This window comes from Equus asinus, chromosome 2 (assembly GCF_041296235.1).
Source record: "Equus asinus isolate D_3611 breed Donkey chromosome 2, EquAss-T2T_v2, whole genome shotgun sequence".
NCBI classification, from domain to species: Eukaryota; Metazoa; Chordata; class Mammalia; order Perissodactyla; family Equidae; genus Equus; species Equus asinus.
The window spans coordinates 8113173-8130901 of record NC_091791.1 but is presented as its reverse complement, the minus strand read 5'-3'; the positions used below and the strand labels follow the sequence as shown (position 1 = coordinate 8130901).

General features: G+C 51.0%; 1 protein-coding gene across 10 annotated transcripts in view; it reads right to left on the bottom strand.

Annotated features, from left to right (window-relative positions):
- The window catches only part of CTBP2 (C-terminal binding protein 2), a 165856-nt gene that overhangs the window by 37280 nt on the left and 110847 nt on the right, over nucleotides 1-17729 (bottom strand). For 9 of the 10 annotated variants that reach the window (XM_044749008.2, XM_070481220.1, XM_044749020.2 and 6 more), the window contains one exon: nucleotides 15626-15785. In XM_044749008.2, coding sequence (XP_044604943.1) covers nucleotides 15626-15683 — 58 coding nt within the window. In that variant the 5' untranslated portion in view covers nucleotides 15684-15785. Of the gene's footprint in view, nucleotides 1-1651; nucleotides 3596-15625; nucleotides 15786-17729 lie in introns of those variants that run through there. The other variant, XM_070481209.1, reaches the window with a different exon arrangement.

Here is a 17729-nt window from a genome sequence, read left to right as displayed (position 1 = left end):
CCGAATAGCAGTGAACGTTTTTGTTAGGAGGCAGTGCAAAATTAACAGAAAGAGAAGAAAATAAGGCAATTTAACAGGTCTTCCTTCAGCAAAACCTTTCCAGGACTTCAACGAGGAGATAATCTTTCTGTGATTATGACCAAACCCTCCCGTTGCTTAGCAACACATAATTAAGGAATATGTTTTCAGATCCGCTTTGCAAGCCCGGCCATTATCAGATGAAATTACTGGAGCAACAAATGTCAGCGCCATGCAAATTAGTTGGTTGCAAAGAAAGAATGTTTGACTGTGAGGGAGAAGGCACAGGCCCTCGGAAAAATTATCTGACTTTTCTTCTGTCGCACAGACTACAGAAAGTCAAATAAATTGTACAATCGGACTCAAAAAAAAAATCCACAGGAAGCAAAACCAGAAGCCATGTTGAGAGACAACAGGAAAATTCAACTAGTTACTCAATCTTCCTTTGGAAATAAGAAAGAAAAATGCCTGGAGGTCAAGCTGTAATGCAACAATAGCCATTTTAGTCTATGAGTAGCCCAATCATCACCAGCTCCCCCAGCATGAGAGAGAAAACTAATGCAGCCTCTCACAGATGCAAGTGGAGCGTCCCGGGACCCACCCACCACAGCTGTTTAAGGCGTATTTTCTAAAAGGTACATCTTATTTTTACCCCACTACCTCCAGCCTATAATACCAGCTGTTTAGAAAAAAACTCATTTAAAAGGGACTCAGTTTTCTAAATTATGTTGGGGAGGGAAGTGGAAGAAAAGGAAGGAAACTGATTTTCAGCTTAAATTGTCAGTCAAGTTTCTCGAGCTAAAATAAAAATTCTAAGTATTGTTCAGAGGATATCTACCTAGAAGTTTACCCACAACGCCCAAGGAAACGTACGCAGTACATGACATTTGTCTCACGTTTTGAAGAGAACCACCTAGGATCGCTCTCTTCCCTCAACGTGGAAATATATTCTTCCCTGCGAGTAAGCAGAATTCCCAACTCTATTTTCCAATATGTGAGACTACGTCTGTTTTTGAAATGGGGTTCTATGGGATTTCACCATGTGGCTTTGTTTTAACACACAAGCCTGGAGTCATAATGCTTTGAGCTCTACGGCAGGTAGTTTCACCTCTGCTACTGCGTGTAGACCCTTCAGAGGTGCATTGCCACGCTATAATGCACTTCTAACGGCATGTGAACAATGCACAACTCACGGAAGAATTGGGTATATATCCCTGCCTTCTCCAAAGCCACTGAAAGTGAACTGGAGCAAACACCACCCCTCATAGGCTGATGGTTTCACTCTGTTCTGAATGGTCCTGGGTTTCTCCCAGAAACACAGTTGTGTTTCACCACCATAAAGGGAAATCCACAAATCAACTTGAGCTCAACTAGAGAAAGGGGAGGCAATGCTGTTCCAGTGGGTCAGCCTGAACCGCAAATCCACTTCACCCAAGAGAACCCCTGTCAACTGGCTGGCCGCGGTGTCTTGTTTGGTGGAGTGTGCGTGTGTGCATATACATGCGAGTCAGGATGTGGGTCTGGTCTCCAGAGAGCAACAAAAACGTGAGGACTCACTGTCCTGTGCTTGAACCCCCACCTGCACTATCCCCTCAATGTCCTAAGCAAGGAAAGGCAGGGAGGGGTGCATTACTTGGTTCCGGAGCAAGCATGGTGGACACGATGATGGGGGCCCCCGTCCGCCGGGCCACCTTCTGGTAGGAAGACTGAGGTGTGTGGAGGCTCTGGCTGGCTGGCGGCAGAGTGGATGGCTCCACGGGGACACCGGGCTTCCGCAGGAGCTGGGGGCTGCCGTGGGGGCTGGGCAGGGGAGACGGGCCCACACTGCGCTCCCGCTTCAGCAGTTCCATGGGCACCGTGTAGGCTGTGGAGTAGGCTGTTCTGGGGCCTGGATGAAGGGCGGTCGCAGGACCTGGGTTTATCAAGGCCACGCCAGCCTGAGGGGCATATGTGGGGCCCAGCCGGGCTGTCAAGGTGCAAGAGGCAGGAGAGCTATACCCAGAGTTAGAGGGGAAGTGGGGGGCCTGGGCGCCCACCCCAGGGGCAGAGTAGGTAGCCACCGTCTCTAGGAGGTGCTGGGATGGTGCACTGGAGGGGCGGCGAGCCAGGTCTCCAGCTCGGGGGGACGCCGCCTGCAGGGGACCCACAGGCTGGGGCTGCATGGCTGAGGCACCCAGAGAGGACAAGTCACTGTGGAGCTCACTTCGGTGGCTGAAGCTGCTGGAGCGTGTCCGGGGCGGGGGGCCCGCCCGGCCCTGCCTCCGCAACTGCATCTCAGTCCTGCAGCTGCTGGCCAGGCGGCTCAGGACGCGGGCCTGGCCCAGGTTGGGCGCGACGCACTTGATGTCCGCCTCCTCCATCGTGGCCAGGACGGCTGGAGAGTCGAAGCCCTGCTGCAGCAGTGACACCAGCGTGGCCTCTGCCACACCCTCAGCCCGCAGGAGGGCCAGGAACTCAGGCATCACAGCCCTCTTGCCCCCGGGTCCCCGGAAGGTGGACAGGTCAGCCTCACAATTCTCGTAAGCCACCTTGGAGCACATACTTTCCTGGGCAAGGCCGTAGCCCCGGTTCAGCGTGCCTGGGGCTGCCCCTGGGCCACCCTCGGAAGTGGCAGCCGGGCCGGAGTCCATGACCAGGCACGTGGGGGCTGCCTGTCTGGCGGGGGCCGAGTCCGCAGGCCTCTCGCCAATGTCATTGTAGACCTGGCTGGAGGGGTAGGAGGGGGCCTCGTAGCGGCCATCGGCCAGCTCCGCTGCATACCGCGCAGGCGACGGGGCCCTGCTCTGTGTCCGCTGCCCCTGAGGGATCATTTTACCTCCAGGATCGCGGTACAGGTGACCAGTGTCCTGCAGGGCAGGGACCCGGCCTTGCACTTGATCCCACGTCATTCTGCTGCCAAGCACTCCGTAACTGGGCAGCAAGTGGCCGAGTCCCGGGTCTCGAGGGTGGCGAGGCTCTTTGGGTGGCCGAGTAGCTCTGGACGTGTCACCGTAGTAATCCCGAGGCAGCAGGCCACCGCGAGCAGACATCACTGCCTGTCTGCTGTCGTAAAAGGTGAAGTCGGGAACGGAACTCTTCCTTCCGGCGCCCGAATGGTACAAGGCCTCTGGGGGGAGGCAGGGCTCGGCGGCCCCGGGCATGGCGGCGACCTGCAGCCCGGGGTTCGGCTGCTCATACCACGGTCCCTCTCCGCCTCCGTCTGTCAGAGAGCTGCTCCTCCCCGGAGCCTCGGCGATCTCCCAGGGGCCCTCGTACCACCCGGCAGCATCCCAACTCTGTGAACGCCCAATATTTATATGCCTGCTGGGAACCGGCATTGGAAAAAAGATGAGTGCGGCCGAGGCAGAGGAGGAAGCCTCTCTTTATAAATCTTCAATTACATACATCAAAACCAGACCTGGCTGGATTCTAACCCTTCCGAGACGGCAGGAACAACCAACTGGGGGTTTCCTATTTCAAAGTATGGCCTAAATTATTAATCCTCTGAAACCTTAGTAGACAAAACACAACACTCACGGTAACTTTGCCTCACTCCCCAACGGTGGCACGAGAGGTCTTTTCTTTACGGCTCAGTCCCAGAAAGGAGGCTGCACCGAGCCTGCTGGGGGCCCCTCCCTGGCGTGCTCACATGGACCTCGGCTCTCTCAGCGTGCGGATTAGGAGCTAAATAAAACCCCTAAAGCTTTTGTTCCATGTGACATCTCGTTAGACTGATGGAGCTGGCTGCCGGCTCCGTCCAGGCCTCCCGACCTACAACGGGGAATTATTGTCACACTGAGGCCCTGGCTTATCTCTCTCGTCCTCACCAGGGTACTTTTGGGATGAGCACTACCTCCCCCTCCCAAAGGCACCTCCCTGCGACCTGCCTCGGAGCGCCTAAAAGTGACAGAAGGAAAATAGAAAAAGACCGCTTTCATGTCAATTCAATCTTAATCCACCCTGATGAAATGTTAATCCATTGCACACGGCCAGGAACAAATTAAATGTGAACAGGCAGGCAGGATAAAACGAGAAAGTCTCACACACGGTTCTAGGACACAAGGTGCCCTGAGAAGTGGGCCAGCTCTGCAGCCTGACGCTTCGCCAACACTGACATCTGGCTCTGGGATGAGGCTTTGGTTATGAATCAAGCGAGTTACACTGCTCCAGTCCACATGGATCCTTCACCTTATTATTGTAAAACACAGACCCCTTCATGCTGCCAGGAAAAAAAATCAACCACTGTGTGTGTAATCTAGAATTTATCATTTCAAGACTGTAATAGAGCTCTACGACTAAACCCGAATATTACGAAGCAAAACCAGGAGACGTGGCTGCCTCTGAAGGACATCTTCCTTTGAATCTGTTCTCAAGAAAAGTGTAACTCCAGCAGGCACGGTCCGGCTTAGATCTTGCGGATGATTTTCCATATTCCCGTGGATTAGGACTTTATGTAGCCTACCAGTGACTTTAGCTCAATAATGCAAAGCACAGCAGTTCCTTAGATGAAGGAACGGCCCAAACAGGAGGATCAAAGGATTTCCTTAAACACACAGATGGGGGGTCGGCTCTGAGGTTGAGTGGTTCAGTTCGCGCGCTTCACTTAGGCTTAGGCGGCCCAGGTTTCACTGGTTCGGATCCTGGGTGCGGACATGGCACTGCTCGTCAGGCCACACTGAGGCGGCATCCCACAGGCCACAACTAGAAGGACCCACAACTAAAATATACAACTATGTGCTGGGGGGATTTGGGGAGAAAAAGCAGAAAACAAAAAAACAAAAACCACATAGATGGGTCCCGGAGAAGCAACTGTACAAACCAATGCTGCAGGTTCTGCCCCTCTGACTGTGGGACGCCCGTGACAAAGAAGGCACAAGAAAAATGCAAGGTGGTCATCGGGGAGCTGCCAAGGCTGTGTACAACCAGGACATTTTAAAATGAGGTAACGGGCACATTTGCAGCCATTAAACCTGAGTGTTTTGAATTCATTCACATCTCTCTCAATCTAAGATTCAACTGGAATCTTCAACTAAAGAAAAATACTAGGCATTAAAAAATTTCTTCTAATGTGAGAAGTAGAAGTTTCACCTGTGAGAGAAGAGAGTGGGTACAAGTCTGTTTCCAGGAACTGGAGGTACACAGTAATGAAAGACAGTTCACAAGGGCAGTGCCTGCCCCACCTCCCCATGTCCCGATCGACATATTAAACTTCGGGATAAGCTCTGTTTAAACCAACATGACTCCCCCCGCCAAAGAGTGCTGGTCCCCTAAAGCCACAGCTTCTGTGATTGCTGATGGACTGTTGAGGAGCTAGCCCAAGTAGTGCTCCGAGATGCAGCCCAGGAACCCCAGAGTCCATTAGTTAAACACCAGGGCCCCCACTTCTGATCCCAAAATGCCAACAGGCCATCAAGTCCTCTCAGAAAAACGCCCTGGCCGGCGAAGAGACCCAAACCCTCCCTCAGGCTCCTCCACCTCCTATGATGCATGAAAAGAAAAAAGAAGAAAACTTAACAAGCCACACTGCACAAGGTTGGGTTTCCATGTTTAAAAGAAGTCTGCTGGCGCCAATTTCTGCAACTCCTCTGCTGGCACATTTGCAATCACGGGCTGAATGGCCCGGGCAGGGGAGACGGAGGAAACAGGCCTGGCCACACACAAGACAATATTTACACATCTCCCCAACAAGCCTGAGGATGTGTTCACTTAGAAGATACATCAAAAAGGACAGGAAAACGTTACAGACCTCAAACTAAATGGAAATAGCACTATTTGGTTACAGTGCATCATTTCCCGGCACCACTGGGCTGCCAGGGGGTCGGCCAGGGAGCTGGTGGGCTGGGCAGGCCCAACTTCCATAGGTTTTCTCCTCTTCTGGGCACCACCGTTCAGAACCCGGGCAGAGAAAGGAGAGGGCTGAGATAAAGATGGAACGGTCTCACTGGGAACCCTGCTACGAATGAAGACAAAGAGACGGGTTTGTGTGGAAACAAGCCTGGCGGATCAAGCAGGACACACCTTCACCGAGAAAGACACCAGGTAACCTCCAGCAGCCCCAGGCCCACATCCGCCTTGTCACCTCCCTCTTCCAGTCTTGGGCTTTTGACCAGGAGGGGCCTTTTAACCCTCCCAGTGGAGTTTCCACCCCATTGCTGCTGCCATTGCCACCTCTCCTCCCACCAGAGAAGATGACCAGCTGGGCAGGACAGACAGCAGCAGTCCTGGCCCCGCAGAGGTGACCAGAAACAGGGCATCTTTGATACCATGTTTTTCTTACGGGATCCTTACCAGAAGGCTTGAACATCTGTTGAATGTCCCAGGCCCCGTTCTAGGTGTTCCACCCATGAACGACTCTACAGGCAGACAGAACCGTATCACACCCCAGATGCTGGGGCCAGAGAGGCTGGGCGCCTTGCCCAGGGCCACGAGTGCCAGATCCAGATCACTCCAAAGCCCACTGCTTTCCTGAGTCCCCTGCACTGGCCAGAGTTGCTCTGCCCTGCTGGGGGCAGGAAAGGGGAACCTCCTTTTACCAGAATTACCAAAGTTATTCTGTTATTTTCTTAAGGTTTTCCCAAACCCCCAAATATTATATATGTCACTTCTACAATTAACTACTTGAGTATCAGAAAGGAACTCCCAAACAGACAACTGCTCCAATCCCTCAGGATGGGGTACACCGGGCTCCCGTCAGGACCAGGCCCCCAGCCCAGCCCTTAGCTGATGCCTGGTGACTGCCCCACGCCTTAGTGTCATGTCATCGCGCCATTTCCTTTTCCTTCCTTTTTGTAATAAAAAAGCACAACACCATGTGGGGTAAATGCTAAGAGGCCTCCCTCACGGTGCAGGCGCGTCCTTTCAGAGACATGCGGATGAGCCCTTGAGCCGTCTGTGCCACATCCTTCTCTAGTGGGGCAGCTCTGGTGACTCACCCAGCTCTCGGACATCTAGTTGTCAGTTCAAGTTCTGCACCTGAAGCAGGACTATCTAGAGGAATGTGTACCCAACAGCCCCTAAGAAGCCAGGAACAGGTTTCTGAGAGGCGCCGCGCGGCCATGGGCAGACGAGCTTCAGGGCGGGCAGCACCCTCTGCGCTGCACCCAGGGGGCTGGGGCTCCATTCCATCCACTTCCAACCCATTCCGCTTGGAAGCTACCCAAACTCACGCAGCCTCGCCTCGCCTCTGCAATCCGCCAAATATTATGACAGACGTTTTCCTGTGTTAGGTACAAACACCTGTAACTGGCCTCACACTTTTCTAAACACTCCATGGATTTCTTTTTAAGAACACTGCAGTCGTTTAGAAAGGGCTGCTTTTCTGAAAACCTCATATTAACTAAATAAAGCAAGATGGGCCCAATTTCTGAAACAGTCATGAGTCTTACAGACTTAACTTGTTAATCCTGCAAAGAGTCTCACTACAGAAAATTGAGAAACAGACAATCCAAATTCTCCTGCAGACAAAATAAACCGAAGATGAAGCTGACCATGCAGAACAGTGTGAATGGCAACCTCAGGGTTCAAAGCAACATCCTCCCAGAGCCAATTCTTCAGTTCCCTGTGCCACGAAAGGCATCAATTCACAACTGCTGAGACCTGAATGCCACCCTAAGAGAAGGATCTAGATCCAGCAGGGAGGAAAATCGAGGCAGGGATGGGCAGCAATCCCTTCCACGGAGCAGCCCTCAGGCCAATCACCAACAGGCATCTCAAGTTCTCATCAGCACAACGACCTGGAAATCTGTTCGAAAAGAACAGGAAGTAGCAGCATAGTCCCGGGGCTAAGCCTCACTCTGTTTTTCTAAGGCTGGACTCCTGTGAAGGTCATCGGGTCTCACTGCCTGTCCCCTGACAGCATCAACCGCTCGCTCCTTCTCAGGAGGCAACTCTGGGGCATTCCTTGGTCAGCCCTCTTTGTGGTAGGCCAACCCTGGCTTGGGGCTTCCATTTCCTGGTCCTCCTCCAGTCCTTGGGGCCACAAGACCAACACAGCATTGAAAGTGAAAGTGGAAATAAGAACCCCCCGCCCCCAGTTGCTCCCCTGTGCCTGCTGAACCCCAGATGAAGCCACTAGAGCACCCTCACCCTCCACCTCCCACAGGCCACGTCTCCCGGGGGACACTGCTGAGGTTAGTGGGTTACACAGTTTTCCAGAGACACGGCCAAAAATAGGTCTATGATATCCCACTTCCTACTTTTAAATGTGTCAAGGCTGTGTTGGTTTTTGTTTGTTTCTGTCAAACCTTTTAGAATTTGTTTAAAAACAGCTTTCCTGCTTTAAAAAAGTTTTCTTTCCTTCTTCCTCCCTTCCCCCACGTCACCTCCCAAAGTACTTGGCTAATCTCGATCAGAGGTGGGAAAATCCCAAGTGCAGGGGTGAAACAGCAAATAGGACATGTGGCAGGGTTTCGACACAGCCTTCGTCTGAATGACACTGGTACAAAGAGAAAACCAGCAGAGTTGTCCAGACATCACATTGGTCATCAAAGGATCAACACGGCACCAATCACCCTTGGATACCCACTGCTTGCCCCCGATTCCTGAGCCCGGAGGCTTTGGATCCTCAGTGTAACCCTCCAAAGAAAACTCGAGACCTCGGGTGGAGCCTGACAATGAAACCAACCCTTTCAAGATGAGCTGCGCTGGCAACAGTGCCAGCCTTCTTGTTGTGACAAGATTTAGCCATTTTAAGTAAAAACAAAGGCTTGCACGTTGCTCCTGACTCGATTTCTTGACTAGGTTATAAAACTTAATGGGAGTTGTTATGAAAATTAGGTTTGATTCCCACTCGTTATGGGTAAAAAGTCCATTCTCTTTTACAGCATGTTTTGAATGTGCCAGTGGAGCAGGAAGTGTGAGCCACGACCCCAGCTCGACCCCAGCTCGGATACAGGGCCTGGGCATGCCACAGGACCAAGTCTGTACCTTGAAAGGCTGTGCTGAGTCCTTGGCAGCTCCTGGCACAAGCTCTGCCCCAGGCAGGTGCTCAGTGAACACTGCTCCCCCCCTCTCCGTGAAAACCTCCACTAACAGCTCTTCCTGCAAAATCTCAGCATCTCAGGTGACCCCAATTCACCTCGACATTGCCATCCCTCACCCCACCACACTCCATGTTTTATGTCTCATCTTTATTGGGTTCAGAATATTCCAGAATTCCTTCCTCTCACCTTTGTTTGCAATGCCTCAATCATTTCCATCCACCAGGGTCCAGCTCAAATAACCCACCTCCAGAAAGCGTCTTCCATTCACCCTCTGTCACTTTGTCCCTAGTCCAAAGAAATGTGCCACTTATCAAGGTGAGAACACCACCAAAATAATCTGGGGAATGCATTAACCCACAGTCAGCCAATGGTTTTCTCACTTAAGGGGATGGACCCTGTCCCTCCTGATGCATCCTTCCTCCATTCATCACTTACTGGTTCGTTTGACACACAGGGTACAGAGTGACCTGCAAAGTATGACTCTGTACGGGGCACAGGACTCGATGCTGACAGCTAGTCCTCGCCCTCAAGGAGCGTACGGTGTGAGGGAGGAAAATGACAGGTGTACATGATCACAAGGAAAGCCCCTACCCATGGCCTCCCCGGCCTCTGAACCCATGCCCACGGGGAGGCACAAGCGCCTCACTAGCAAGGCCAGCGCACAGTGGGCATTCACCGAGAGAACAAAGGAGGATCTACAGCCCCCAGGATCAGATGCTCCCACGCACGACCTACACTGCCTTGGCTTGCGGTGCACGGTTTCAGCACACGGGCCCGGATGGTACAGTCAGAGGATGGGCTGCAGAGCTTCTGCAGGAGATGAGAGGACTGAGCAGCCCCCTGCCTTGAAGAATTCCAGGGTGCGAACAGGGAGGCAAGGACCCTCTTGGTACCTGCATCTTCCCAATCAGGACTGACAGAAACAAGCTCAATGGACCTTCCAGCCCCTGTGATGAATAACACGGCAGGAGAGACAGGGAAGTGTGGGAACCACTGTGACCAGGTGCACGTGGATATCTAGAATGTGTCCCCCTCCCACTACTTCACAGGCCAGCTGGTGGTGCCGAGTCGAGTTCTTGCCTGGACCTGGAAGGGGAGCCAAATCTCAGAAAGCCACCTGAGACTGCTCAGGAGACAGACAGCTCGCTTTATTTCAAAGCTTGAGCTTTATTTATTAGCAAGAGAGTCCATCAATGTGCAGGATGCTCATCAAATAACGGTTTGATGGACTGAGTATCAATCAGTCAGAAGCAGGAGTCTCACTTCTCAGTGAGCCACTTGTAAGGATGTGAAAAAAAGTAAGCGGGCAAGAAGCTGCAGTGAAGGGCCCTGCTTTCACAGCCTCCCCGAGTACTCGTAATTAGGTTGAGCTGTGTTGGGACGTACCCAAGCCCAGGGACAGCCCTGAATTTGTGTTGGGCACCATCTGCAGGTCTACGGCTTCAAAGCCAGGACTGCTCTGTGCTCTGGGCCTCCTCTGATGAAGGAGACTCGCCCTGGATGCCCTGGAACTCTGGGTCCGGTGAGGTATTTATCAGGCCTTGAAGCAGACAGTCTTTGTGCAAAGGGGCAGTGACCAAGATGAAACGTGCCAGAGCTGGAAGAGAAGCCAGACGCTCCAGGGCACACTTGGGTTTGATCCCAAACACGGACACAGACACGGTGCCACCAACCAGAGGGGTGAACAGGATCCACTGTGGTGGGGTGAGAGACAGAGCAGCAGCCACATAACAAAACCAAGACAGCGAGGAACACCCACACCCCAGCCACTGACTCCACCTGTGCCACACCCCCACCCCTAACCGGAAGCTGAGCAGCTTTTTTAAATGTTGCTTTCAGAAACGTGGTGAGTTTAAAGAAATCTGCCAGGTGCAGACAGAGCCCATCATGAATCAACAAGTGCAAAGAGAGGCCGAAGTCTGCATTTCACAGATGAGTAACAACAGAGAATTAATAAAACATTTAACCTGATTCTCACCCTGCAGAAAGGAAGGGCCTGCCTGTGTGTGGGTAATTCAATGAACCCAGTCCCTAGATGGCAGTGGGCACCCCAGGGGAGAGACCGATGTTACAAATTTAGCTTAAGACCATGACCAGAATAGGCAAAATATGGCTTTTTATCCCTTGCAAATAACTTCTGTGAAGTTTCAACTTGACCACTCTCTCTCTTTACCCATCCTTTACATGAGCACATTGTTTCAGTACATTCGTTTACACTACAGAGTTCTAAGTCATGTCTAGTTGACTATTGTATATTTACATAGCTAATGTAATTATCACTAATCACATAATTACTGGAAATGTGCATAATTGCCTGAGCCAAACATATAATTACAATGTATAGCAACATTATGAATCCCATTTTTAAAATCCGCATTTTGGGGCTATTTAAAGATATTTATTAGAAGCGATTGTGGATCACCTAGATGGCCAGCCTTGACACTGTTTCTTTAGAAAGTGCTCCCAGTGCTTTAAAAAAACACAAGTAATGATTTTATAATGCTTTTTAAAAACAAATCGCATATAAATAAAAGACAAAATGATTTGGGACTGAGTCTGTAGACTATGCTCTCCCCATAGGGAAAGAAAGGCCAATCCTTCAGCTTTGTGGGCTCCCACAGGTGTGAGCCAGTCAGTGAAGACCCCCTACCTCCCTGCAGGGGGCGCTCAGCTGCCCGGACGCACCGCCCCACTTCAGCTTCCCTGCAGGGGGCGCTCAGCAGTCCTGGACGCACCCCCCCACTTCAGCCACCTTGGCACCTTAGACATCTCTGCTTCTTGCATATCCTAGGACCACGAATTACCTTTCTCTGGAACGTTCCACTGAGACGTACTTTCACAATGACCAGCTCATCCCACTGAGAAGACCAGAACAACATGGGGGAAAAGTCTTCTCCCACCTCATCCACGTAGCCTTTTCTCTCTGACTTTTCCTGTCCTCCTGGGTGACAAAGTTGATGTAGAAAGATTCCCAGAATTTATTACTATTTATGTGTTTAACAGACAGCTCTTGGTCTCAATTTTCCCCACATCCATCCCACCAGCCCATCTTTCTCACCTCTTTTTATTCTCTGGGCTCATGAGGTAAGGAACGTTGAATATAATTGTTTATTTAAAAGGCAGTCCTTGGGGCCACCCGGTGGCACAGCAGTTAAGTTCGCACGTTCTGCTTCTCGGGAGCCTGGGGTTTGCCAGTTCGGATCCTGGCTGCGGACATGGCACTGCTTGGCAAAAAGCCATGCTGTGGTAGGCGTCCCATGTATAAATTAGAGAAAGATGGGCATGGATGTTAGCTCAGGGCTAGTCTTCCTCAGCGAAAAGAGGAGGATTGGCAGTAGTTAGCTCAGGGCTAATCTTTCTCAAAAAAAATAAAACGGCAGTCCTATCATTTTTTTTTCCTGCAGAGTAAAGGAAAGTCCTCTCCTGAGTTACGCTATGAAAAGGACTTACCACAGCTCAGCTGACATAATCCTCAGTACCATTTTTCTAAGGATGTAAGACATTTGAACAAAATGAAGTAAAAATGAAATATGTCCTTTTTTAAAATTACATTCTCAACAGCCACAGGAAAAGATGGTGTCTAGTGACTTATTCTATTCTACCACACAGTAAGATATTCTAACAAAAGTCATCAGCAAAGCGATTGTGGGATATTACAAACTATGGACTCTGGAAAGTGCTTTTCTGGGTTACTTTTGCAATGCTGAGTGATTGCAAGCTCTCTTCTCTGACCAACAAATATTTGGGGCAAAGCAAACCAGCTCTGCCCTGATGCAGTAACGTATTACAACTCGAAAGGGTGCAGTTCACGAAGGCAATGTGTCAATTATGCCAGCAAACTAAACAGAGGGAAAAAGCCAGACCTAAACTATACACCAAAAAGAGAAGACTGTAGTCTGCTTCCGCCCAGTCTGTGTCAGTAGAGCCCGCGCCACAGCAATTCTTACACCAGAGCATTCTAGGACTGTTTGATACTAGGCATCAAGAAACAAGAGAACAAATGATAAATATCAAAATAGAAGGGCTGCTTTAAAAAAAAAAATTAAAATCTGGCTTTTAAGTCAGCTTGAAAGACCATTATTCCAAGCGATTTGGATGGAGTCCCAAAGACTGTGGCTAATGAGAAGCGAAGCTAAACTCTGTACTGTGCTTAAATCTCAAGCAGAGACATCCTGTTGAGGGGTGAAGGTGCACCCGGAGGCAGGATCTGGGCATGCAAAGAAGGATGGAGCTCCACTCCGTGTTCCCTCGGCTTCGACTTGGAGGACACAGAGGGGAGAGCAGCTAGGAGCAGGCCACAAGGGGACTGGGGCTCGGGAGGAGTAGGTCCTGAGGGCTGATGTGGAAGGTGTTGAGGAGGGGGCTGGACAGGCCTTGGAAGGCAGGCAGTGATTCTGGAAGCAGTAACTTTGCAGGGATCATTCCACCAGACTCGCTCAGCTGGAGCAAAAGGGTTCATTCAAGAGAGGGAGGGGGAGAGAGTAGGACCCTGGTGTGCGTCAGGAGGCTCGTCTGGCATGGGCGTCCACAGCCAGGGTTGGCACCGAGGCTGTGCAACAGGCAGGAGGGAAGAATCTGCAAAATTAGTGTTCCCAAAGACCAAGGGCGAGAAGACAAAGTTTCAACAAGCCCAGAGTGGCTACAGCAGGGCAGGGTGGCTTCACACCTTAAATCATAAAACCAAACAGTGAGAGACAGAGGACGTCCTTGGGGTTGGGTGCGGGTGGTGGGAAGGGGAGAATGGTGTGCTGGGTTCTCTGGGCTTCCAAGCAGAACATTCGAAAACAGTTAGTTCAGGTTTATAAAAGGAAGACTGGTGACAGTCCTAAGCCAGGGATGTAGATGCGTGAGGCCTTCAGGAGGAAGAAACAGTGGAATCCACAGAGCTGAGCTGAGGGAAAGTCCAAATAAAGAAAAGCAGACTGCCAGAGTCTCTGGGCGCAAACCACCGCCAGCTCCGTACCCGCTGGCAGCACCTGGGAACTGGGTACCACCCGTCCTGACCTACAGAAGGTGCTCAAGCAGCTTATAAACACAAGGAGCACCCACGGAGCATCCTGGAACAGCTGTTATACTTAACGGGGCACCAAACAAGTATCTGGGATCGTGGATTATGAGCTACATCCGAGTAAGCTCATGTCGTGAGTCTATCTGGATAATGGCTACTGAGAAATTAAAATATACAGAACGGCAACTGTCCCAGGAGCACCGTTCATGGGTTCGAGGGTTGAAGGGGTGGGATTAGCCCCACCGGTGTTCCTGGTACTAACCTTGAAGAGTGATCCACTAGGATGAGCTATGAACAGATGCGTGGGAGAAACAGGAATCTGCAGTCTATATTAGGTACATAATACTGTAATGAGGTTCGAGTCCCTGGGGGTGATTATAGCGTTGTGGTTCCACGGGAAACGGTCCCAGTTGGAGATACATGCCATAGGCAATTATGAGTAAATTGCTGCATCTACAACTGTCTTTCAGATGGTTCTGGAAAAGTCCATCCATCCATCCTTCCATCCACACACACATGCATATCTCTATCTACATCTTTATAAAAAGAAAGCAAACGTTATCACAGTTGTAATTAACAGTTGAAGAGAATATCAGTTGGTTGTACTATTCTATCAATCTTTCTGTAGGTTTGAAAAATCTTAAACACTAAAAATAAAAATCCTTAAATCTCAAACCCCTCACCCTGCATCAGAGCCCCAGGGAGGTGGGGGGACAGCCAGCGCTCTTGTAGCACGGTGCTCTCGTGAGGCGTGCAACCACACAGTAGAACTCATCTTTGACGCCTCCACTCCACGCGGCTTGAGCCACACTGACTTAAAGCACAACCAATTCCACATGGACGGCTTGTGCCACCCTCCCTGGCAGCTCCCCCATGACCTCTGACAAGCCCTGCAGCGAAGTCACCAGTGGCCACGCTGAGCCAGCCTGGCCTGGCAGCACGGAGGGCCAGCAGCTCGGACACCGGGTGGCAAGGGGTGCTAACTTGAGACCCAGGTCCACGCGCTCGGGAGCTCTCCCCACTCCCTAATTAGGAGAGGAGGGGGCTTAGTCAACAGTTCAGAGTTTCGTCCCCAGGTTTCCATTAGGTTTTAATTATGTTTATTTTTCCTTTCATGAATAAACCACTTCCAGACATTTTCAAAGATACCAGCGATGAGAACACATCACGAGGGGCCACGCTGGGCTAGTCAGGAATATCTTGGAATTCATCGCTGTAAATATCTTAATTCAAAACAGATAAGGTCCGGAAACCTCAGGAAATAAAAAAAGATGGTCCTAATATACAGCGTCTTTCATATGCAAAATGATCTTAGGTATGTGGAAGAACCCGACCTCAGGGCCTCCTTCCCCTCCCCAGCTCTCCAGCTCCACCCCACTCTACCCCAGGCCGGCCTCGCTCGTCCTGCACGAAGGGCAGGCCTACTGCCCACGGGCCAATGACACCGGCAGACGGGGCTTGATGTTGAGAGGTGCTAGGGTCGGGGGGCCTCTGGCTGGAGGATGGGGGTGTGATACACACAGTCTGACCAGAGAACCAGTGCCCAAAAGGTGAGCTGGTCCACAGGTGAGCGGGTAAAGGATTCGAGGGCGGGACCACGTGTCTTTGGTTAAAAACCGCCAATCACGCTGGCTCTTACCTTCACAAATTCTGTCCAATCGCTGTCGCTTGACTTTGTGCTTATCCACAAGGGCCATTCTTTATCGAACTTTGCAACTCTCTGATTCAAAAGGCAAAGCGGTCCTCTAAGAACTTAGGGGAACTCGCAGGAGTCTGCGGGCATTACGCCACTATGAACCCTGAAACAAGGAGAAAAGAATCCTTACTCTCTGGACACCCTGCGGACATAGGACAACAGGTCAGTCAGGACTTCGCTGCCACTTTCTACAAGGGGACCTGCCATCGGCGCCTGCTCTCCTCTCTCAAACACTGGGCGAGGGAGTTGCTCCAGGTCCCTTGTACCAATCTCCTGCCTTCTGTCATGTGACAGGAAGCAAGCAACACGCAGAAGACAAGTGTCTTTTCTTTCTGAAAGCTGTAAACAGCAGCATCTGGACCTCTTGCTTTTAACTTCAGGGCTGTAAACACCAATTACCGACCAACCTGAATTGTAACAATTTGTACTCCAATGCCAGAGACCAAGCGACAGCCAGTGGGGCCTGCCCTGGATCTCTGGGAACCAGAGAGGCAGAGCCACAAGGGGGCAGGCTCATCGACCAACGTGGACTAGCTGGGGAGACGGGCCCAGACGCATGGGCACCAAGATGCAGGCACCCAGCTGTGGCCATGCGACAGACTTTCTCAAGGCCTTCTGCCCGGCGGTTTAGGAAACTTTCCAAAACTGCCCTTCAGGGGTCACAAGTCAGAGCCACTGCTGAACACAACACAGGCCGCTTATCCCAGTGCATGAGAATGGGAGTGGAAGACACGCACCACCTAACCAAGGCTTGCCCAGCGCCAGCTCCCCGAGCCTTCCTCCCATCTGGAGGGAGCCACAGACAGCATCGGCCAGGGCAGTGTCCAGGCTGCCGGACTTGATGCTGGGCAGTGGCAATCGTGCCGCGCCTGTCCACGCGTGCCCACGGTCCTGCAGGAAGAGGTGAGGCAGATGGAGGAAGCAGAAGAGGAAGGCCCTCGTATTTGGGTTGGGGTGTGAGGAACACTCCAGAGGGAGACCGGAATGCCATCTGAGGAGCTGCTGCCCAGCCTGCTTGTGGAGGAAGCATGGGGCTCTACTGGGAGGCTCTGACTCCCATTTCCCGCTCATCCAATGAACAGTTGAGGCCACAAATCATCATCTGTAACCCCAACGTCCCAGCTTTTGGCTCATTGCAGCAGTCTTATTTTAACAACAACACGATATACACACAGAAAAAGTTGTCCTCAGTTATCCAGCAAATGAGGGGAAATAGGAGACAAAAAAAACGCTTCGGCGTTAATAATGAGGGTTATTATGTATGGTCATCAATTACGCAAAACGCTGGGAGTTCCTTTATCAAAGGTCAGAATGCAGGTCTGACTATGAAAAGGTAGGCGACTTCCCGGTAGTTAACGGCTAATTTCCCAGCAATGAGGCTGAAAAAGCACCCCAAAGATTTATGGCAACAATTAGGTGATTTTTTTTTTTTTATTTTAAAAGGAGCTAGGAAAAAGCACAATTCTAATCACATAGATTAATTAATGCAACATCCAAGAGATACCAAACTCTTTCCAGACCTGGGATGATCATCCTGGGCCAGTGAGGAGACCAAGGTCATCTAGAGCAAGACGCACATGTAGTGGACACATTTGCAAAATTCTGGTCTCACTCTTGCTGGGCTTTATGAAAGGCGATCACAGAAGGCGAGGGGAGTTCCCATAACTCAGGCAAACCTGAGATGAGAGTCCCGGTGGGACCACGAGGCTCTGGACCCGAGCATTTGTGCCCATGAGAGACACTCAGAGGCCGGCCCAGAGCTCGGCCGGTGCTTGGGTCTCGACCTCTGATCATCAACTGTGTGGTCTGGCCCCTCCTCGACTCTGGCGAGATGACAGACCCCACGTTAGCTGAGGGACGAGAGAATTAATTAGTCACTATTTGTGAAGTGCCGTGGAGATGAAAAATGACAGCAGCATCATCCGAGGCAAGACGGGTCTCACCCTCCTCCTCCAATTCCCAAGTGAGGAGTAATCATTCTTTTTGCTTTTCCTTTGAATTTTAATTTGTATAATTAGATGGCTTCCTGAAAAATTGATAAGTAGAA